The 22,574-nt window shown below is 47.7% G+C and overlaps 1 protein-coding gene and 1 pseudogene across 2 annotated transcripts; one reads left to right on the forward strand and one right to left on the reverse strand.

Moving 5' to 3' along the window:
- The window catches only part of LOC147119599 (uncharacterized), a 343,308-nt pseudogene that overhangs the window by 270,820 nt on the left and 49,914 nt on the right, over positions 1–22,574 (reverse strand).
- LOC147119601 (targeting protein for Xklp2-like) lies at positions 4,059–20,672 on the forward strand. 2 transcript variants are annotated; one of them, XM_085985161.1, is made up of 8 exons: positions 4,059–4,079; positions 4,547–4,689; positions 6,835–6,949; positions 9,469–9,564; positions 11,961–12,100; positions 15,346–15,497; positions 18,940–19,117; positions 19,967–20,672. In XM_085985161.1, exons 2-8 carry the CDS (start codon positions 4,557–4,559, stop codon positions 20,017–20,019), a joined length of 867 nt encoding a protein of 288 aa, XP_085841287.1. In that variant the 5' UTR covers positions 4,059–4,079; positions 4,547–4,556; the 3' UTR covers positions 20,020–20,672. The 2 variants fall into 2 exon arrangements, with proteins under 2 accessions (XP_085841287.1, XP_085841288.1); XM_085985162.1 differs by having other exon boundaries at positions 4,065–4,135.

Below are 22,574 nucleotides of genomic sequence, written 5' to 3' on the forward strand. Positions count from 1 at the left end.
GGACTGGTCGGGATGGATCATGTGGGCCAGCACGGTGCCAAGGCGAACAGACATGGCCCTGGCAAAGATTTTGTAATCCGTGCTGAGGAGGGAGACCGGGCACCAGTTCTTAAGGAGGCGGAGATCACCCTTCTTAGGCAGCAGGACAATCACCGCCCTGCGCCACGAGAGGGGCATCTCCCCGGTCGCCAAACATTCCCCCAGGACCCGCACGTAGTCGCCCCCCAGGACGCCCCAGAAAGCCCTGTGGAACTCCACGGTCAGCCCATCCAGCCCCGGGGACTTCCCCCTAGAGAGCTGGCGGAGGGCGCCGGACAGCTCCTCCAAACTCAGAAGAGCGTCCAATTTTTCGGCGCCCTCCAGGCCGACCTTCGGCAGGTCCTCCCACAAAACTCAGCGCGCGTCCTCGCTGGACGGATCCGGAGAGAACAGAGCCCCGTAATAGGCGCGGGTCTCCACGCGGATTCCCTCCGGATCCGAGACCGGAGATCCGTCGTCAGCCAGCAGCTCCAAAAGCTGCTTACGGACCCCCCGTCTTTTTTCCAGCGAGTAGAAGAAGGGGGAGCCGCGGTCCAGGTCCCGCAGGAACTGGATCCGTGACCTCACGTACGCGCCTCGGGACCCGACAAGCTGCAGGTCCTTCAGCGCGCCCTTCTTCTCTTCGTACACCAGCCGCAGGGCCGGGTCCTCGGCGACTTGACCGAGACGGGACTCCAGGTCGAGCACCTCCTTCTCCAACTGCCCGACCCGGGCCTCCCGCCTCTTGGTCGACCCCTTCGCCTACTCCTGACAGAAGAGAGGGATGTGAGCCTTGCCCACATCCCACCATAGCCTCAAGGAGGGGAAGCCCCCCTGCTTCCTTCTCCAGCCGGCCCAGAACCGACTGAACGAATCCCGGAACCGCGCGTCCTCCAGCAGCAGGTTGTTAAAGTGCCAGTACGCGAACCCCCCCCCGGCGCGCAGCGGCACGAGCTCCGCCCACACCAGGTGGTGGTCCGTGCATGGCACCGGCCGCACGGATGCCGTCGGGACGCAGGAGACGTATGCCCGGGAAATGTAGAGGCGGTCGATCCTGGACGCTCCTCCCCCAGACCTCACAAAAGTGAAGGCGCTGGAGTCGGGATGGAGATTACGCCAGACGTCCACCAAGTCGAGGGACCCGACCAGGTCCCTCAACTTCCCCACCGACGCCGGGCTCGGCTGAGTACCCGTGCGGTCCCTCGCCTCGAGGGAACAATTAAAATCCCCCCCGAGGATGACGCACTCGCCCGCATCGATGGAGCCCAAAAGAGTGGACACTTCTTCAAAGAAGCGCGCTTGCTGCGCACCGGCCTGAGGGGCGTACACGCTCACTAGATGGAGCGGCACACCCCCCAGGTGAACAGTGACCTGGAGCAAGCGGCCCGGCACGAGCTCCTTGACCCCCAAGATCTCCAGCTGAAAATGCGGGGCCAACAAGATAGCCACCCCAGTGGAAACACTGGAGAGGTGACTCATGTTGACCCCTCCTTGCCACTCCAGGAGCCACGTGGCCTCGTCTCCCGGAACGGTGTGGGTTTCTTGCAGGAAGCACACCGCATACTTCCCGTCCCGAAGGACCGAAAAGTTATTAAATCTGCGGCTAGCTTCCCAACAGGCACTTGTTGCGATGATTGTTGTTTGATAACTGTGGGGGCAACCCAGTCTCACCCTTATTGGTCCATCAAAAAGGCCCAATGACTGAGGATCGGTTTCGATTCGCAGCGCCTTTTCCACTCAACTCTTTTATTTAAATCTAATAATACTTGTTACAATACATCAACTTCATAATAAATCCATTACATTCATTAACCACAATAAAGCTAACCTTAACAAAAATCAGCTTTAAAATTAACAATACAAGATAGAATAATATATTTTTTTTCCAGACAAATACAATGTCAACAATACAAGTACCCATAGTAAAAAACAATACATATCAGTCCTACTAGCAATCTAGTAACACCTCATTTTTACTTGGTAAAACTTGTTATCCTCTTTTTTTCCCTTTTTTTTTAAATTTTAACATTCAAATACAACAACATTTATACAACTCAACAATTACATAGTAAATCCATTACATTCATTGACCAGTTATGGTCAACAATACAATACAACAATAAATTTTACAGGTAAATCAATAATATTTACAGTACAAACTGCAAACATTCAATAAACCAAGAATCCGTACACGCCAGTCCAACTGGCATTTGTTTAATCATTCATTCCTCCATTCGTCCATTCGTTCGCTCAAGCGTAAATTCCAAGTGCATGACTGCATACATTGTATGCCGTTTCTATCTGCGTGCATGCCTATGCGTTCATTCATCTGTCCGGCAGACTTCACGCTCACCAGGCGGCAGTCGATAACGAGTCAACACTTGGGAGCGAGGGTCCTTCATTCAGTCGAACGTAAGTTCCAATGTATATACGTGCGTATCATTTATCTACCTGTATGCATGTGTGCGTTCGTTCATCCATCCGGCAGGCCTCACGCTCACCAAGTTTCCCCCATCCCGGGGAGCGGGCCCTTCATTCGGTCGAACGTAAGTTCCATTATGTATGTGTGCGTGCGTGCATATATTTGTAACCGCATGAGTGCGTTCACTAGAGCGTTCGTTCGTTTGATTAAGGAAGGTTTTAACATTAAATACCACCACAACATATACAGTCCCACAAAAAAAAATCACTTCAAATAAACTACTATTAACAGAACCCGAAAACTTCTTCAACAAACAAGTAATACCAGTTCAACGCCAGTCCTATTGGCACTCTAATAACTCCTCGTCTTCACTTGATGTTATCCAACCATACAATGTCATAATCCTTATCCACAGTCTTCAACCTTTCCACAGAAAAGAAGCCGTCCACTTTCTCAAATCCCGTAAAAGAGGAAAACAAATACAAAAATTTCCTTCTTCTTGCTGTTATCACTCGCAGGACCCAACCATCAAGACATTCGTTATCCCTTGCCAATATTTATTTTGCCTTTATCTTCCTTTTATTTTCCTTTTTCACTTTTAATCCATTCTCTTCTCCCATCATTGACTGTTCAAACACGATACTATAGATGGAAACAGTCTGTCTTTCCTCCACCAAAATGGCGGCATAAACCCGATTCCACCACCGAAACAAAGCCTCACAGTTGCCACCAGATGGAGCACAGGCGGGGCAGCTGGAACTCATTCGGGCCAGAGACCGTTCTTCGACCTTAGTAACCGTACAACATGCTCACCCACAGCATCATCCGACTCCGCTCCTGGCGGCCAGCCGCTCCACCCTAAGCCCCCCGCCGCCTTCCGCACTGGCGTTCCCCCCGAGCAGCCGAGGTGTGGAGCAGTCTGTTCATCCAGCACCGAGCCGAGCTCAGCTGAGCTCGCACATACGCACCAATAATTTGGGTTGAAAGAGGCTCCAATGGAGAGATAAACATAGGAGGAATAGAGCTCCATGTTGATCTGCTTGTTGACAGCATCCTCACAGCCCTTGTGATAGTTCTGACGCACTTGGGAGGCCATCTTAACTCTTCCTGTTGCAAAGCACTGAGCTCAAACTCCGCTGTAGTAACAACCTCACACTGGAGAGGTGACTCATGCTGACCCCTCCTTGCCACTCCAGGAGCCATGTGGCCTCGTCTCCCGGAACGGTGTGGGTTTCTTGCAGGAAGCACTCCGCATACTTCCCGTCCCGAAGGACCGAAAAGTTATTAAATCTGCGGCTAGCTTCCCAACAGGCACTTGTTGCGATGATTGTTGTTTGATAACTGTGGGGGGGGGGGGGGGCAACCCAGTCTCACCCTTATTGGTCCATCAAAAAGACCCAATGACTGAGGATCGGTTTCGATTCGCAGCGCCTTTTCCACTCAATCCCATGCGACCTGACAAGATGCTGTCTCTCAATCAGCACGGACACCCATTGGACGAGAAAAATGCTGACGTCACTGGTCACAAGGATTTGATTAACGCTGCGGTTTGATTGGTCAACGCACGGTTAGAGTCCCGTATAAAGCAGAGCTGTGGGCTGAAGAAAGGTAAACACAGAGGTGAGAGACGCTTAGCGAGGTTTGACCTGATATTCTCTGGAAGTAGTTTCTGGAGTTACAGCAGAGCAAGTTTTAGTGAGCGGGCGATTGTTTCTCTCCCTGCTCTGTTTGTTTTCCTTCTGTGTTTAGTTGGGACCCAAAAGTTTCGGGTTGAAGTTGGAGCAGTTTCTGTGCTGATGATGATTGAGATAGTTGCTGTAATCTCTTATTTAATTATTTATAAGCCGCTGGTTAACCGGCGTGTTTGGTTTTCCAGGTCTTGGGGCGGTCTCCTGGTCTCGGCTAAGCCTCTTTTGTAAACTACTCGGCCGGGAGTGCAGCGCTGCAATCAGAAGAACATAAATAGGCCACTTGGCCCCTCGAGCCTGCTCCGCCATCATTTCTGAACCTCCTTCACTCTTTCCTCTATTTGCTGCCACATTACCGTGTCTTCAAGATATGTTAATGGCCATTCCTAACTGAGCTGATTGTCTCCTTCTGATGCAGATCAGATTAAATGTCATTCGGTGTAAAACTAGCAGATATGGAGAGCGGTGCCAAAATCAATTTACCTTGTATACCTTGGAGATGTGGCGTTCCAAAGGCTTTGGTGAGCCCTCTGATTGAACGGGAAGAACTCTGCGATTCCGGTAAGTTGCTTTTTCTTTCTACTCACTCGGTCTCTGAAATCCAGATGTTTGGGAGATCCCTGGTTTAGTGGCCGAGTCTGGAGAAGGTTCACTCGGTGTCCTGGATGTTTAATGTCTCCTGACTATTAGAATGATCTCTTTTCTAATGGTGTTAAGAATCTTAAACTTTCATTCATGTAGCGTCTTTCATGACCTCGATGTCCCAAAGCACCTTGTGCCCAATAAGACATTAAGTGTAGTCACTTAAGTTGTGATGTGAGCGTGGAGTTTAATCTCAGTCCAGATCTAATGGCTTGCCCCACATCTTTCCACTGTCTCTAATCTTACTCTGGGTTTGTGGAGAGGAACTAGATGAGTAGAATTTTTACCTTGCCAGTTGGGTGTTGGAGGGGCCCTTGCTCTCAAGAGCTGTGACGGGGCACTAGTTCACTTGCTGGGCCTTAACGGTTTGGTAAATTTGGAAAATACTTTGCAAACTTGTGAGAAATATATCCAGGTATTGTACCATTTAATTTGTAATCAAACTGGGTCAATTAATTAGAAAACAAATTAAACCAGGTCCATCTGCAACTCGGTCATGATGGGCGGAGTTTAATGCCCGCTTTACTGATCAACTTGTGTCGAGCTGTGGTTCTGCTGGTACCGCCCACACCTGAAGGTTATGGGTTAATTCCCGTTAGACACTTGAGCATAATAAAATCTAGGCTGAGACTCCAGCGCAGGACTGAGTGCTGCATTGGCTGGAGGGTGAGATGTTGAACCGAGGCCCTGTCTGCTCTCGGAGATTTAAGATTCTAACAGTGGTTGAAGAGCAGGGAGTTCTCCCTGATGTCCTGGCCAATATTTATCCTCAATCAGTATCACTAAAGCAGATTATTTGGGCACTATCATTGTGGGAGCTTGCTGTGTGCAAATTGGCTGCTGCGTTTGCCACACTACGACAGTGACTCCACTTCAAAAGTACTGCTTTGGCTGTAAAGTGCTTTGAGACGCTTGGCGGTCGAAGAGGCGCTATACTGATGCAAGTCTTTATTTCCGAAGAAAATCTGAACTTTGACCAGAACCGATGCTATAGGACAACAGGAAGAGGTGGAGGCAATTTAGCCCCTCGAGCAATATTCTGCCGTTCAATGAGATCATGGCTGATCTGTGACCTAACTCATTCCCGCCTTTGCCCCTTATTCCCCGAATACCTTTTGATTAACACATCTGAGTTCAATTTAACATTTGAGCTAGCAATTGTTTGCGGATGAGTTCCCAAATTCTATCGCCCTGTGTACTGTCATCTCTCCGAATAATGTTTCTTTCTGCACCGAACCTGGTACTGCCGGGTTAGACACTTTCGATGTGAAGTTTACTTTTCAAACTTTGTCTCGGTGACCTACCCGTCCGACCCGGCTATTCACGTGGGCCACTCGAGTGATCTTTCCAATCCAGGCTCTCGGGAGTCTAGGCTCACAACCCCCGAGGCCAGGCTGGGTTCAAATTACTGCCGTGAACAGACCGAGCCCCGGAGAGTGTTCAACTTCTCACTGGGACCTAACCCACTGCCTGCCGCACAGTCTCTGGGCTGGAAGTTCCCGGAGGATTATAACTGGCTGGGTTAGAATGACCTGTCGTCATCCTTTGCTGAAGTGGCTTGGGAGAGAATGAACTGTTCTGACTCGGTTATTGTGTCTCTAACGCTGGGCTGGGATCCCTTTCAAGGCTTGTGATGCAAGATGTGTCTATCGTAGAATCCTCTTACAGCGCAACTTCTGCTCTTGTGACCGACAACCTGCGATGCCCCGTGAGCGCCCGCCGTTTAAACCTAATAACGAGTTAGGAATGGGTCTGTTTGGTGCTTGTATACATGCTCCTAAAATCAAGCGAACCCGAGCGAGTGATTTTGAAGGTTTGGGGGCCGAGGATTTACCCTGTTCCTTTATTAACCGCTCACCCTCTGTACACGGAAAGGCTGCGAATTCCTACTCCGGGGGGTGTCTTTTGTGGGATCGAGGGCTCAATCCAGACTCGGATCCTGGAGTTTGTGAAAATGGCTGTAGACTGCTTAGAATACCGGCTTGGCCTCAGTATCACGGGGCAGTCAGAGCACTTATATACCATCACCTAAACTCCTGCCTCTCTCCTCCTGTCTGTGCGGAGCGTCGAGCGCCAGAATCCCCACGATTCCCCCGAACACGGTAAATTCGCTGGCGGCCAGGAGACGGTCCACCGACGGCCGACTGTCCGCTGCTGAGGGTCCGGCCCAGCCTCTGGGGTAAGTAATGCCGAGTCTCCCTCAACCTCCAGCGGCGGAGTCCTTTAGATTAGCTGTGTCACCATTCAGTCTCCGCGTTGGCCGTGGAGACCAGGCTCAGTGAGGAATGAGTTCGGGTTTCCAGGATCTCAAGACCCTGCCTGATACGATCTGGCTTGTCTGTGCTCCCCCTCCGCCGCCCGGTGACTACCGAAGGATTGGTGATTAGTTTCGTTGAGTTGGGGTTCGAACTGGTTTAGCATAGATTTTAGGGGGGATTGTTGCTGTCAGAAATGTAACATAACATTAATTTAAAAAGCAGTCCCTCCAAGGCAGCAATCTCTGGATTATTCCCAGTGCCACGTCCTGTGAGTAGAAATGGGAGGTGAATGAATGGCTAGAGACATGGTGCAGGAGGGAGGGCTTCTGAACTCTGACACATTGGGAGCAGTTCTGTAGCGGGAGGGACCCGTTCAAGGCCGGCTTGCACCAGAACAAAGCTGGGACCAATACTTCTGGACAAGTTAGTAAATGTTGGGAGGGTTTAAACTAATTCGGCAATATGGTTGGGCACCAATATGTAGTATTTTATAAAGTAGAAATAAGACGTACACTACGGAGTTCTAGTTAGAAATACAGAATTGGGTGGGATCATAGAAAATAAAGTCCAAGTTAGGTTTGGAGTACATGTGTGCACAGGTTGGTGAGCTGCAGGCGCTAAAAACCACGAATATGTGGCACTAATGAGAACTGGCTCAAATGTGAGGATTGGATGTTTCATATGGTGATTCCCAAGTCTTCAGGAGAGATGGGGAGGGGACCAAGCACGAGGGGTAGCAGTTTTGATTGAGGAAATTATTCTAAATGTCCTTGAGGATCAAAGGCAGAATCCTTGATTGTAGTTGAGAAACAGTGTGGAGATATTGGGCTACTTGGTGTATTTTATAGCCCATTAAATAGTGAAGGAGATACATGGGCAGATTTTTCAAAAACTAGAGATGCATGAACGATAGTAGTGATAATGGGACACTTTAACTCCCTCTACGGAATGGGGCAATGATTTTTTTCAAGGAGGGAATTCAGGTGTGCTCAGGAGAAATTTATTTATCAGGTTTATTAGCCAAAGAGGAAAGGAGGCATTGCTGGATGTAGTCCTGGAACTAACTCGATCAATTGGCGAATGTAACATTTGGAGAGCATCTCGAATATTTATCATAGTATGGTAAGATTTAGTCTAGTTATGGAGGGCTATTTTCAGTGAATTGATTAGAATCTGGCCTGGGTAAATTGGAGTTGCAAGACTTGATGTCAGACATGACAAACCATGAGGGTGAAACCAATCGACTGCAACAAGATAGAAAGGCTAGCAGAATAGGCAGGCAAGTGGCAGATGGAATTTAAGTGAAGTGATGCATTTTGGGAGAAGGAACAGGGAGCGGCAATATACACTTAAGGGCGCAAGAGTGCAGGGACAGGGTGACCTGGGAGTTAATGTGCATAGGCCCCTGAAGGTGGCAGGACATATGAGATCTTGGGCCTAATAAATAGAGGTATTCAGTACAGAAGTAAAGTTATGCTCAAGCTTTATAAAGCGCTGGTTAGGCCACAACGGGAGTATTTCATCCCGTTCTGGTCACCACATTTTAGGAAGGATATGAAAGTCTTTGCGGGTACAGACGAGATTTACCAGAATGGTTCCAGGGATGAGTAATTGCAGTTACGTGGATAGCGAAGCTGGGGCGGTTCTCCTTGGAGCCGAGGAGGCTAATCGGCTGTTTAATTGTGTTTCAAATCAAAGGGTTTAGAAAACTTCTTACAATGGCTGAAGGGTAGCTCTCGAGGGCACAGATTTAAGGTGATTGGCAAAAGAACCAAAGGCGACATGAGAAACTTTACGAGTGGTTAGTCTTTGGAATGCACTGCCTGCTGGGATGGTGGATGCCGACTGAACAGTAGCCTTAAGGGAACTGGATAAATGCTTGCAGGGGATAAAAGTGCATGGATTGCACGCCGAAAGAACAGGCACAGGCGCAGACTCTCACTACTCTCTGGATATCGTGACTGTCGGCCTTGCTCTGGCGGCTCCTCACTTCACAGTTCACTGGCTGCAAGTGGAACAGTCAGCTCGAATGCTGTTTGAAGACTCGCCTTGTTCATTCAGCCTGGTTACATCCCGGGAGCAAGGGCTGTGGTTCATTGAGCCTCTTTAAACTGTGGCCAGAAATCGGCTGGCTTCTCCCACCTGCCCAATTTGGTCTCCTTTGAGAACTGGCTGGTCTTGGTCGTAATTTCTCCCACCGCCAGTTGCTCATATCTAGACTTCACCAGTAATTTGTCCGGTAAATTTAAGCTCGAGTTCCTTTCCAGAACAGTGGCCGATTCACCAGGTAGTAACTCCCACAGTCAGGACTAACTGAATGTGGTATTAATAACCAACAGGTTTCACTTGGTTCCATATAACGCTTCCTTATTTCAGCCTGAAGATGGTCTCCCTCTGAAAGATAATTGGATGTTCAATGAATCGCCTTCTCTTCCGGCAGGCTTGCTGCAGCCCAACAATCGGGAGGTGCTCGAGGTCACGTGGTGATCCCCCGCAGACCCAAGCTGACTCTACCTCGAACTCCTACAGTTCTCAAGTAAGTTGCAAACACGTCGGTCCGAACTGGGCTTGTTACTTCAGTGTCCAGCTTCCCCCAATGATTTTAGGGCGGTGCATTTTAACCGAGAATCCGAATCAGTGGGATAAATGCATAGCTCTTGCAACTGTTCTTTCTCTCGGTCCCGGGTCTGATGGGGGCCAGGGAAAGATTGCCTTGTTTCCCTTGCTAATAGTTGGGCTAGAGCCCTGCATACAGCTTTGGGGTCGCCATTAAATGAAATGTGATTGCACTAGAGAAGGTACAAGGGGATTTACCAGGATGTTGACAGGACTGGAGAACTTTAGCAATGAGGAATGATTGGATGGGTTGGGGTGGTTTGCATTGACGTGTATAAACTGGGGTCTAGATAGTGGATAGGACGGACCTATTTCAGTTGGAGGTCAATAACTAGAACAGATTGAAAGTCGTCTTTAGAGGTGTTTAGAAATGTTCACCTGGGGTGGTGGGGTCTGGCACTCGCTACCTGAGGGTGGTAGAGGCAGAGACCCTCATCGCATTACATAGTACTTGGATATGCACAAAGTGTAGTAACCTGTAACGATACGAACCAAAAGATGGAAAGTGGGATTAGACTAGATGGCTATTTCGACATTACATGATGGGACGAATGGCATCCTTCTGTACCGTAAACTTCCGATTGTGATTTCCATCAATCCCGATTCACCACATTGAGCCTCTATCTGCTGTTGTCACCCGTGCTAACTGCTCTCCTGTCAAATCAAACCTCGAGCTTCGGATTTGCCTCGGATTCATCAGGATTAGTTAAGTGAAGTCATGCCGCCCAAAAGTCAGTGTCCGGATATTGCCTTTTGAGACCTGTGAATTCCAAATTCACGCTGCTGCTTGCAGTGATTCCCTGGGTTAAACGCACCACTTAATAATTAAAACCGATCGAAGCTTAATTCTTTAGTCTGGACCTGATTTCTACCGCTTCAGCTGATTTTTGGGCCATCAGGTGTCCCCACTACCCATTTAGAATAAGGGATGGGGAATGGCTGCAGTGTAGTGTCACCTCTGGTCTTGTAAATCTAAATCTGAGGCGTTGGCTCCCTGTCTGTCCGTGCGTGAGGCTCAAACCCGCGCAGTTCAATTATCTAACCAGGAACTAGCGACCCTCCAGTGACTCTGGGGCCGAGGGGAAGTAGGACTGGGAATAGAAGTGACCATTGCAGACCTGGTGATTTTTGAAGTTCAGAGCCAGATTAGCTATCGCAGCCCCGCTAATGGGTGACTTGTGCTAAGGAAGTCTACAGGACTCCGAGCTGGTCTCGCTCACCCCGAAGGTTTGAGCCTTCACTTGATGCTGGAGGGCATTTTCCCTCCGAATAACCCGGAACTTAAACCGCCCGAGACCTGGCTAGAGGATGATCACCAGCTGACTCATGACTCCAGTGAAGCCCCCTATAGTTCAGGTCCTGGCACCTGTCCCAATTCCTGCTCACCTTGTAAATTACTGGGGTTGGGGTGCAAATTGAACCTGGATTTTCTTAGGAATTCGCCACTTTTGTGGGGGAGGCAGGGAGGAGACAGCTGCTGCTCAGTTGGGAGCAACCTCACCTGAGTGAGAAGGTTGTGGTTTCAAGTCTCACTGCAAAAACCTGTACATTAATCTAGGCTGACACACCAGTGCAGTACTGAGGGAGTGCTGCACTGTTGCTGGTGCTCACCTTTCCGATGAGACATTAAACCCGGGCCCTGTCTGTTCTCAGATGGACGTAAAATCTCCCATGGCACTAAAACAGCAGGAGTTATCCGCGGTGTGCTGGCCAATATTCCATCAATCAACGTCAGTGAAACAGATATCTAAAAATACTGCAGATGCTGGAAATCTAAAATAAAAACCATGCTGGAGGTCAGGTAGCATCTGAGAAACAATTTAATGTTTCATGTCGATGACCTTCCGTCAGTACTGGAAAAAAGGAAATGGAAAAGATTTTTAAGCAACTGCAGGGGCTGGGAAAGTGGGGAGGGGATGAAAGAACAAAGGGGAAGATCTGTGATGGGATACAAGGCAGGAGAGGTTCAGATATTCAAGGCAAAAGGAGGTGGTAATGGGACAAGTTAAACAAGTATCAGATTAAACATTATCTCGTCTATTTGTGGGAGTTTGTGTTCAGATTGGCTGGCACGTTTCCTACATTACGACAGTGACTACACTTTCAAGTTCTAAAGCATTTTGGGACGTGAGCTATATAAAACAGGTCTTAAAATAAACTTGCTTTCTTTCTCTGGAGAGCTTGAATTGTTGGTGCGAATCAAGTTCATGAAGAATAGACTGTCTAATTTGTAGTGTTGGCCAGACTGCGTGAACTAACTGCCAACTCCGCTTTTCTGGGTGAACTAACCACATCTGTGCTTCCCTTTATCCCGAGGCGGTCCAGGAGCCATGTATACTGGAGGCCAATGAGCTCGGAGGAGCGGGAAATGTCGACAATCGCTCGATTACAAAGGGAGACGGCAGAGCACAGGCGGCTCAACGAAGCAATGATGCACCTCGCGATTGCTGGCACAAGTAAACTGGTTGACTGCGCGTGGCTGATTTGGAAGAGATTCCAGGTGTCCCTTTTGTAGGGAGGTGTCTATAGCCAGTGTTGGAGAGATGAAATGCAAGGTTCATTAATGCTATTTCGTGAGGCTGGCTTTAGATAGCCCACAGGCTATTTGTAACCCACTGAACTATGGGGAGAAGGCTGGTGTGTATGCGGTGCGTAGGTTGTATTGCCTTCCAAGTAATTCAGATTCTGTTTCTACAACTGGAGCTCTACCTGCGATGATCTAGAGTTGAGCTACCTACGATCATCTACAGAGTTGAGTTCAATTTTATTCCCAACATTGTCCATTCTAAAAGCTCATTTTTCATGATTGCCACTGTCACCAGTTTCATCTGAGTCTGTTCTACAAGGGAAAGAATCCCGGACCATTAGCCAATTCCATCAGTTAGTTGATCAGAGGCTGATGGTCAGTATTTAACACAGCGGCAGAGGCTAATAATTGGGTCCGTTTGAAGATCGGCTTCTTTAATCTGCTGAGTTTGGAGTCACCAGTCGTCTGTATCTGTATTGTCTCTTCCACTCGGAAGTTTCTTCCCAGCAGGATGGCGTGGCACCACATCCCTACTGAGCATCCCGGGGATTGATAGTGCTGAATGCTTTCACTGGCACGGAGTGACTTCAGAGTGGCCTCAATTCCTTCTGGGGCCCTGGATCATTCTTCCTGTGCTGATACATAAGGCAGTAGCCAAACGACACCGCTCCATTCTGTCTTGGGCTTTTAACTCCAGCTCATCCTTTCAAGTTCACTTCAGCTGCATCCCTGTTGGGTTGCGTCCAGCTCCACATTTGTTTAGGATCTTTGTCAGGAATGCAGAATATGATTAATCCAGGTCCATCTTCTGGCTAGTGGCATGCAGTACACTTGGGCCACCGGATCACGGTAAATCTATTAGGATAAATGATCGTCCACGAGAAAATATTGGGTGGGGGCTCCCACTATCAATGGCCTCCAGGATCTTGCCCAAGTGGTTATGTTTGTGAGGCAGTTCTATGCAGGAGCGGGCACATCACTGAGCCTGATCATTGCCATATTCCAATGTAGAGCTGCTGACATGTCAAGTGGTGTCCCTCGTGTTTCCCTCTTCTGAGATGGATGATGGCCAGTGAATTGCTGTCGTTGATGCTCTGCCAGAGTCCAGCAACTCTGCCCCAAGGCGTGAGACTGTCCTGGGCCTTAATCAGCACCACATAGGTGGCCCGTTTCTCAAGTTCTGGGAGAACTTGAATATTGACCTTGTGCCCTTCTGAGCTGCGTCACTTCAAACGCCCTCCTGTTTATTCTGAAATGGTCCCCCTTGCTCTGCTGATGTATCCAGTTTTATAGAATGTTTCTTGCTGTTCGCCTTCACTTGCACTACAGCAACCTCTTCAGCTCCTGCTGTGGACTTTCCGTTAAGGGTTCAGAAAGTGATAATCCCGCAACTTTTAAATTTTGGGGGTGACTGGAGAAGTGATATCCCAAGTGGGAAGCAGGGAGATCCATGAGGAGAGACACCCAGATTTCCAATATGCATCGAAGATTCCACAGGACAAACTATAGGTTGACTAAAAGGTTGAGAGATTGCATTATAGGCAGTGGTGCAAACAGGCTATTCGGCCCAACCAGTCCATGCTGGCATTTATGCTCCACTTGAGCCTCCCCCCTGTCTTTCGTCATCTAACTCTATCTGTAGCCCTCTATTCCCTTCTCCCTTAAGTACATCCATACTATTTGCTTCAACCACTCCCTGTGGTAGCGAGTTCCACATTCTCACCACTGGGTGAAGAAGTTTCTCCTGAATTCCCTATTTGATTTCTTGGTGGCTATCTTATATTGATGGCCTCTAGTTAGTTATGCTCTTTCACACCAGCAAACCTTTCATACTTTTAAAGACCTCTTGGGTCACTACTCAGCTGTCTCTTTCAAGAGAAAGGAGACCCAGCCTGTCCATCCTTTCCTCAAGCCAGCTAGTTATCCATTTTGCTACTTGTCCCCTGACTGCATTCTCTGGCCTTGTTCTGCATTCCCTGACTTTGTTCATCAGTCTCTTATGTAGTACCTTATTTGAAGGCCTTCTGCAAATCTAGATAAATTACACCTACTGCATCACCCTTGTCTGCTCTCCCTGTTGCCTCTTCAAAAAAAAATTCAGAGGTTGAACAAACAAGCTTTCCCTTTGTGATTTCAATGTTGACTATTCCTTTATTGGCGTTTCTAGATTTTGTTTTCTCCTTTAGTAGGTTTTCCATTTATATTTCCTACCATCATTAAGCTGACTGGTCTATAGTTCCCTGGACATGTTCTATCTCTCCTCAAATATAGGTATATTAGCTAACCACCAGTCCTCTGGCACCACCATTTTTAACGAATTACTAAATATGTAATATGAGCCTATATCTTCCCTAGATTATTTTAAAATGTGCAGATGTAACCCATCTGAACCAGGTTTTTCCTTAGTATGATTAGTTTATTTAATATCTCAATGCACATTTCTAATTTTGCCTTCCAGCATCATGTCCACCTGTTCTATCTCCCTGGTAAATATAGAAGCCAAGTAATTATGTAATTTCTGCCATCTCTCTATCGCTGCCTGTGGTATTATCCTGTCCATCTTAGTGGCCCTATTCCCATTCCGACCTCCCTTTTTTAGCTTGTCTAAAATATTTTACTACTTGTTCCTTGATTTAATTTCATAGTCCCTCTTTGCCTTCCTAATTGTTGACTTCTCTCCTAATCTCGTCGTATTCTCCCTTATGCTCTCCCCTTGCTGTCCACGTAATGTATGCCTCTTTCCTTACCCTCATTTTTCCCTTGTGGCTTTAATCATCCATGATATCTCATTAGTGTTCAGTTTGTTTTTTAGTAGAATCTCGAGAATGCGAGCTTGGGTGAAGGATACAGTGGGCACTTGCTAGTCAGGCTGAGGGTCAAAGGTGAGAATCGGGTCTTGTGGGCAGACTGGGGAAGGCCTGATGCCTTTCCCATCTTGAGTTAATCTACAGGAAGACAATGGATTCATCAATTCAATGTAAAAATGGCAAATTTGTAGCTAAAGCTGGGATCGGGTAAAAAGGTGCTTGGGGGGGGGGGAGGAAACCGGAGGGAATTTGGATGGAGCAGTGTCTGTTAAGTAATTATCGGTAGTGTGGAAATGGCAAATGCGTGTTGGGTCTGTAAGCGGACTGAGCTATCCGATGCCGCCTTAATCTTGTGATCTCCTCTCAGGTCAGAACATGAGGAATTCCATCCCGCTCACCAGGCCGATCAATATACAACTCCACACAAACAGGCCAGCCGAAGGTCACCGGGAGTTCGGATCAGACCAAGAGTACAAACTGTCGCACTTCATCAAGGATCTCCGCAAGTACCCGCCCTCGGTGAGTACACCGAGAACCACGGTAACATTTCACCATCCATTTAACGCTGAGAGGAATCCCAAGATACCTTGAGCTGTTTCTCATTAAAAGCCCTGATGCCTACATACAGGAGCAGGCTATTTAGCCCCTCGAACCTGTTCTGCTATGAGATCATGGCTGATCTGTGACCTAACTGCATATATTCGCTTTTGCCCCATATCCCTTAGTACCTTTAGCTAACGATCTATCCATCTTAGATTTAAAATTAACAATTGATCCCAGCATTAATTGCCGTTTACAGAGGTTCCAAACTTCTAACACTATTTTATGTCGAAGCGTTTACTAACTTCACCCCTGAAAGGTGTGGTTCCAATAGGCTATGTCCCCTAGTCCTAGACTCCAACCAGGAGTAATAGTTTCTCTTTACCTTCAGTTTGCTTTTAACTTCAACCAAATCCACTTAACTTTAAATGCCAGCTAATACCACTCCTGTTTGTATAATTTCTCCTCGTAAGTTAACCCTTGGCAGTCAGGTATTCTGGTAAAACTACACTGCACTCCCTCCAAGGTCAAGCCAATATACGTACCCGTTCGTACCAGATTTAGGAACCGCTTCTTTCCCAGGGCTGTCATCCTACTGAACTCCACAAATAAACTCTCAAGCCTGCACATCTGCCTATGCACTTTATTATGGTTATGCTTATGTTAATGTATTACAAGCCAAATGTTTGTTGAATGTTTAAATGTCTTAATCTAAATGTACACTCTCAGGAACCGCAAGCCTATATTTCGTTGTACTGCACTTGTGCACTAACAATGACAATAAAAGTTGATTTGATATCCTTAAGGTGTGGTGCCCAGAACTGTGCTCAGTTCTCCAGGTGTAGTCTAACCAGGGCTTTGTCTAACAGTAGCATAACTTCTACCTCTTCCCCCTTGGTTAATCCTCGAAATATAAGACCAGCATTCATTAGCTATTTTTGATTTTCGGTAGCTGTCTGTGAAATTTTAACGATCTATGTACATGGCGGGAGGCTTTTTTTAGGCCTCTACTGTTACTAGCTTTTCACCATTTGGAAAGTACTCTGATCTATCCTGCATTCAAAAGTGGATGACCTCACTTGCTTTGAAATCCATTTGCCACAGTTTTGCCCATGCGCCTTTCTATCCCATTTAGTTAATAAATAGTGAATAGTTGAGGCCCAACACATTCCTGTGGGGCACCACTAGTTACATCCTGCCAATTATCCCTACTGTCTCCTGCCACTCATCCAATTTCCTAACAAGGTTAATTTGCCTTCAATTCCATGAGCTTGAACTTTTAGCTAACAGTCTTGAGGAATTTATCGAATGCCTTTTGGAATTCCATAGACCCTCCTCCGACTCCACCTCCGTCAGGCATGACCTGCCTTTCACAGATCCATGTAGGCTCTCTGATCAGCTGCCACTTTTCAAATGTTTAGTCTCTGCATCCTTGGATTCTAGTAATTTCACAACAGGTGTTGGGCTAACTGCTCTAATTCCTGGTTTCACACTCCTTGAATAGCGAGTATCATGCAGTTTTACCATTAAAGGAATAGTTGTTGAATCGAGAACAATTTGGAACATCATAGTTGGCGCATCTGGCATGTTCTTATCTGCTCCCTTTAAATCCCTGGGATGGGAGCCATTGGGTCACTTAGTGCCATTACTGTTTGCTTTCATTGAGTCCACATTTCGTTGATGTCTGGCATTATTCAACATGGCCACCATTTCCGTATTTTCACTTATCGATTTTCAAGGGGGCGCACGTCACTCACGACCACCCGCTTTTTCCTAATATAAATGTAAATAATTGATTGGTGCCATAATCTGAGCAGATGAAGCCCATGCTGTAATTGAGTAAGGAAATGGCAGACTTGCGAAATAAGAGGAAACTGTAGAATTAATTGGCTTTAAATCTAAATGGTAATGGGGGCTGAAGATTGACAAATCTCCACGACATTAGTGGTAGATTGACTGAGCACTTGGACAACGGAGCCAGCATAGCGTTGTAAAGGGTAACTGATTTGCCTATTTTTCTTGGTCACGTTGTAAATGTATTTAAATGGAAATTAATTTAAAGGAGTTTTGTGCATCTTGGTAAGGAAATGAGTCCACAATCCTTGGTAAACAAGAATTGAAATGGAGTAGAGGAGAATGTCTCGCAGACTCTCAAATCAAAAGTAGCAACAGCAAGGTCGATTTAAGAGCGCATACAAACCGAACACTGGGTTTTACTAGAAGCAAAGAATTGAAGAGCAGAAGTTCTGGTTAATTTGTATAGGACTTCCTGTACTGTACACCTGATCTCTATTGAAAAATGAGGCACTAGAGAAGGCTCATGGTGCAAGAAATTGCACGGATCAGGAAAGACTAACTGGCTGGTGCTGAGGTGACCTGATGGAAGTCCCCAGTTATGCGGGGCTTTGGGGGAAACAACTACACATGTGTCTGCTTGTCGAGAACCCAAAACTAGATCATAAGATCGTCCCTAAGATTTCAAGAACTACTTGATAGAATGTGGAACTGGATACCACGAGGGTAGTTGAGGCAAATAGTATAGATGCATTTAAGGAGCAGCTACATTAACGAGGGAGAAAGGAATACAAGGTTGTACCCATGGAGTTGATGAACTAGGGTTGGAAGGAAGCTCTTGTGGAGCTTACAGCAGTAGGACCGAGCGGCCTGTTCCTGTGTTGGGGATTCTATGTAATTCTACGGATGTTATTTATATGGACTTCAGAAGGCGTTGGTTTACGGTTTCACGAAATACTGTTGGCATAAATGAAAGCACATGGAAAAGGAGGCAGCCATTTGACATTGGTTAGCAGGCAGGAGACAGGGCTACTGGACATGTACTCCAATTGGCAGGTTGTGACTGGCGGTTCCCCTAGGGAATCCGTACTGGGGCGTCAGCTTTTTCAATGAGTTGGATGAAGGAATAGAGATCCGTATATCCAGGTTTGTTGACGAGAGCAAGTTTCATGGTGCAGTTAGTAGTGTAGGTGGGAGCAGCAATTTACAAAAGGCCGCTGATCGAGCAAAACTGTGGCCAGCTGGAGTTTAATGTAGGGAAGTGAGGTCATCCACTTTAGACCCTGAGGAACTTGGATCCGAGTATTTTTATAAATGGTCAGCTAGGAACTGAAGGAGTAGAGATTGAGGCACATGAGCAGATCATTAAACTAGTGGACAGGTACAAAATAACGTTACAAGGCTATGGGATGTTGGGCTTCCTCGAGTAAAGGCCATCAGTGGAAGTACTTGGTTGTACAGAGCTCTGTTTGGACCACCTCTGGAGAACTTGGTTCAGTTCTGGGCAACGCGCCTCGGGAAGGATGTATTGGGCTTGGAGAAGGTGCAAGACATTGTATGCATTGATATCAATCCTGGGATTGGCAGAGTAGATTGAGATACTGCACTAACGCTACTGTCATTCCAGACACACACAACCAGAGGATGCACCGTGCCAAGGCCGTTCAACTTTTCTTGCCCCAGGAAAAGGGAGTGCAACGATGCGGCTCTCGGGCAGTATATCTCGATGGCAGAATACATTGACGTGTTTGAACATCGCACACAAGCGAGAGGTGGCAAGCGGGCCAGGCGCCAGGAGACACCAGGTACTATAGTCGGCTCTTCTCCCGACCATTCTCGGAGGCCCTCTCTTCGCTCCCCCCTCCTCCTCCTCCTTTCCCCCCCCCCCTGCCTTCTCCGCGCTCTCTGCCCATAGTCTTCAATTCAGAAACCTTGAAATGAGAACCGATTTAAACGTTGATTTCCGCCCCCCAAAATTGTCCTGTTCGAGCATCTCTGGACACGCCCAGCTCTTGCTGCCCGACCCGAACAACGCGGTGCCCGAGCTAGTATCGGAATCTGCCGCTCTGACCAGGGCCCACGGCGGGGCTGTGCCTGTTGAGAAATGGCTTGAGGCCCAAGTATTTTTAGAGCCGGGAGAGGCCTCGCCAACTCCGGGCTGGATTTGAATCTGACCCCAGAGGTAAACTGACAGCGTCTGAGCTGTGAGACTCTGCCAACTAATGGTTCCCGGCTCTGGACATTGAGACCCAGGAATCGTCCGTTTGTTTCCCAACAGGACCCTGGGGATTGGAGTTTCGTTCCCTGACGGGTTATTGGAGGGAGATCGGGGATGAACGGGCCCGCACTCTTCCTCATTGTCAATCTGCTCTAATTGTGCTATTAACGTACAAAGAGAGGGGTAAAGGGAAGCTTGTTTAAACTGGACTGAAATAACTGGGTGGGCGCGGGTAACCATCAAACCCTGGATTTATATCCCTTCTCCCAGCGGGTTGCGACATGAACGGGAAGATCTCGGGTCCTGCTGAGTGACTCGGTCTATCGCGGGCTGTCCGGGACACAAACTATTAGAGCGGGGCCGGGGTGAGTCCAGCTAGTCAGAAGTCAGTCTTGAGACTGAATTCCGCGTTTCTCTTTCCCTCTGCACTTTACAGATGAACAAGGCGGGTTGAGGCTAAAGGGAGACTGTGAAAACCGGGATCAGTGAGCAGTCGAGAGCCGGAATTTCCTGATCAGTGTCCGTTTGTCGTTGCTCAGTCCGGTCTTATCCAAGGGCCTCCTTTGTGAAAACTCTTCCATGTTTTAGTTTTACTACTGCCGCCGGTATAATCCTCATCATGCGCTCAGTGAATGATTCCGGTCCGGTTTAGTGTCTCGTCAAAACCTAACCAGGCAGCGGAACTGTTTTCTAAGCTGAAATTTTGAAAACGGGCCAGCGCCCGAGAGGTAACATTTTAAGACCGGGGTTTATTTCACTGCTCCAAGGTCACGCGGGGCCTCAGCGGGTCAGTGAAATTTTATTCATTCTTCAGACCGATCCGCCCTCCGCTGGCGCTCACCCGGCCGATTCGTCAGTCGCTGACCTTATTGGATCAGAAATGTTTAACTTTGTTTGAATAGTGATGCACGAGTCTCTAATCTCCAAGATTTGCTCTTCCTGACCCCCAGAGGGGAGTCTTCCCCAATCCAAATCTCCTTTCCCTGTATCTGGTGTCGAAGATGCTGATGGCCGTTACTGCGGGACTGTGGTCCCAGGGGAGCCGGGCAGTAAGTGGCCAGGGATTGTCAAACTCGGTACATGTATGGATGTGGTTTTAATGTTTAATACTTGTCTGTACTTAATAAAGACCTTCCACGTAAGGTTCTGGTCTCCGGTGTTTGGATCTTGAACAGCCGAGCTTATTCCGGGTGAAGTGAAATTCGCTGTCGCAGGAATAGCAAATGAGACTGGGCCGGAGCTGGTTAAACTCTGGGTTAGATCGTGTTGTATTGCGAATATGCGGTGGTGCATTAACAGATTTCGGGAATGTCCAGTTTTGGAATAATGTGACTTTTTTTTTTCCTGCCTCTCTCCCGCCTTTCCTGCGGACCTGGCCTCATTAGGCCGCTCCTCCTGTTCACGGACTCGCCCCGCTGGCAATGGGGCCCAGCCGATTCACCGAGTTTAATGGGCTGACTCAGGACTCGGGTCCCCAGTCCCAACACGGTCAGTGTTCCATATTCAATCATCAGTCTGAACCGCTGCTGCCACCTGCTTTTAACCTTTAATAACGAAGCATTATTACCTCGAGTGCTGGACCTCCATGCCCCCCCACCCCGCTCCTTCTCATCGACATGTTGCAGGATTTCACAGGGCTGGCAGCGTGCGTATGGAGTCATAAGCGCCCCACAAGTTCCAGCTTTCCACATGCAATGGTGCCCATCCGCTAGAAATTCACTTCTGCTGGCACAGGGTTGGGCATTTATTGAGGTGTATAAAATTGAGGGGCATAAAAGTGGATAGAAGAGGGGTCAAAAACCAGGGGAGACAGATTTAAAGTAATTGGAGGAAGGTTTAGAGGGGATTTGAGGGGAAATGTCTTCGCCCAGAGGGTCGTGGAGGTCTGGAACTCACTGCCTGAAAGGGCGGTAGAGGCAGGAACCCTAGCCACATTTAATAAGTACTTGGATGTGCACTTGGGATGCTGGAAACTGCAGGGCTACGGACCAAGAGCTGGGAAGTGGGATTAGGCTGGATAGCTTTGTTGGCCGGCACGGACACGATGGGCTGAAATGGCCTCCTTCCGTGCTGTAACTTTCTGATTCGCCCAACAACTGCCCAGCCCATACCCACAAACCCTTGTGCCTTCTTGCAACTGCATAAGGCTTTAAATAATTGTTAAATACAAATTTTATAACTATTTACATTTGCTTACATTTAAAATTGGTCAATTTTTTTTTTCCTGGTTAAAGTTTTTTTTGTTTACATGGTAATAAATTTTGAACCTGATTTACTTTTACTTTTATTTCAGTGTTTAAATTATTTTTGAGGATTTCTATTCTGCTTGTGGAGGGTTCACTACGTAATTGGAATCCCATGAGCACAATGGGAATCCCCCTTTGTCATTGGTTGGCTTGGCCCAGGTGATCCCAGAGACGCTTGCGAACCTCCTGCGCCCCCTGGTGTGCGTGGGCCTTTATGCAGGTGGACCCCTGCCGGCCCAGCACCGCCAGATTCAATTCCCAGTCAAATGTGCCGGTATCGCATTTACCCTGACGATACGCAGTAGTACCCCTCGAACCTTCCTGACTGAGCTGTCACGCTGCTTGTCTGACATCAAGCATATGCTCAAACATTTTTCCTGTAATACTGGCCAGACTGAATCCCCAATCTGCGGTTGCCAACCCACTCCATCACTCCCCCTGACGGCTTTGAATGAGGCGGAACCAGACCATTCGCAATCTCGGCGCCTTATTTGACTTTCATTTTATATAGCGCCTTCCGCTACCTCGGGACAGTCTAAAAGCGCTTTTGAGCTGTTGTATTGTAGAAAATGCGGCAGTCAATTTGCGCACCGCAATGTGATAATTTACAAGATAATCCGTAAGTGATCTTGACTGAGATAAATATTGACCAGGACACCGCGGATTACTCCCTCGTTCTTCAAAATGGTGCCATGGGATCATTTACGTCCATCTGAGAGCGGGCCTGGCCTCAGTTTAACAGCACCTCCAACAGTGCAGCAATGCCTCAGTCCTGCACAAGTGTCAGCCTAGATTTGA

Source organism: Somniosus microcephalus, chromosome 4 (assembly GCF_052327205.1).
Source record: "Somniosus microcephalus isolate GS21.2 chromosome 4, FLI_Smic_1.0, whole genome shotgun sequence".
In the NCBI taxonomy this organism is placed as follows: domain Eukaryota; kingdom Metazoa; phylum Chordata; class Chondrichthyes; order Squaliformes; family Somniosidae; genus Somniosus; species Somniosus microcephalus.

Excerpts from the sequence above, each read along its gene's own strand:
- LOC147119601 (XM_085985161.1), top strand. The coding sequence starts at position 4,557 with ATGTCATTCGGTGTAAAACTAGCAGATATGGAGAGCGGTGCCAAAATC. Across the intron at positions 15,498-18,939 it reads TCCGCAAGTACCCGCCCTCG|ACACACACAACCAGAGGATG; the intron begins GTGAGTACACCG and ends CTGTCATTCCAG. Across the intron at positions 19,118-19,966 it reads CAGGCGCCAGGAGACACCAG|ATGAACAAGGCGGGTTGAGG; the intron begins GTACTATAGTCG and ends TGCACTTTACAG.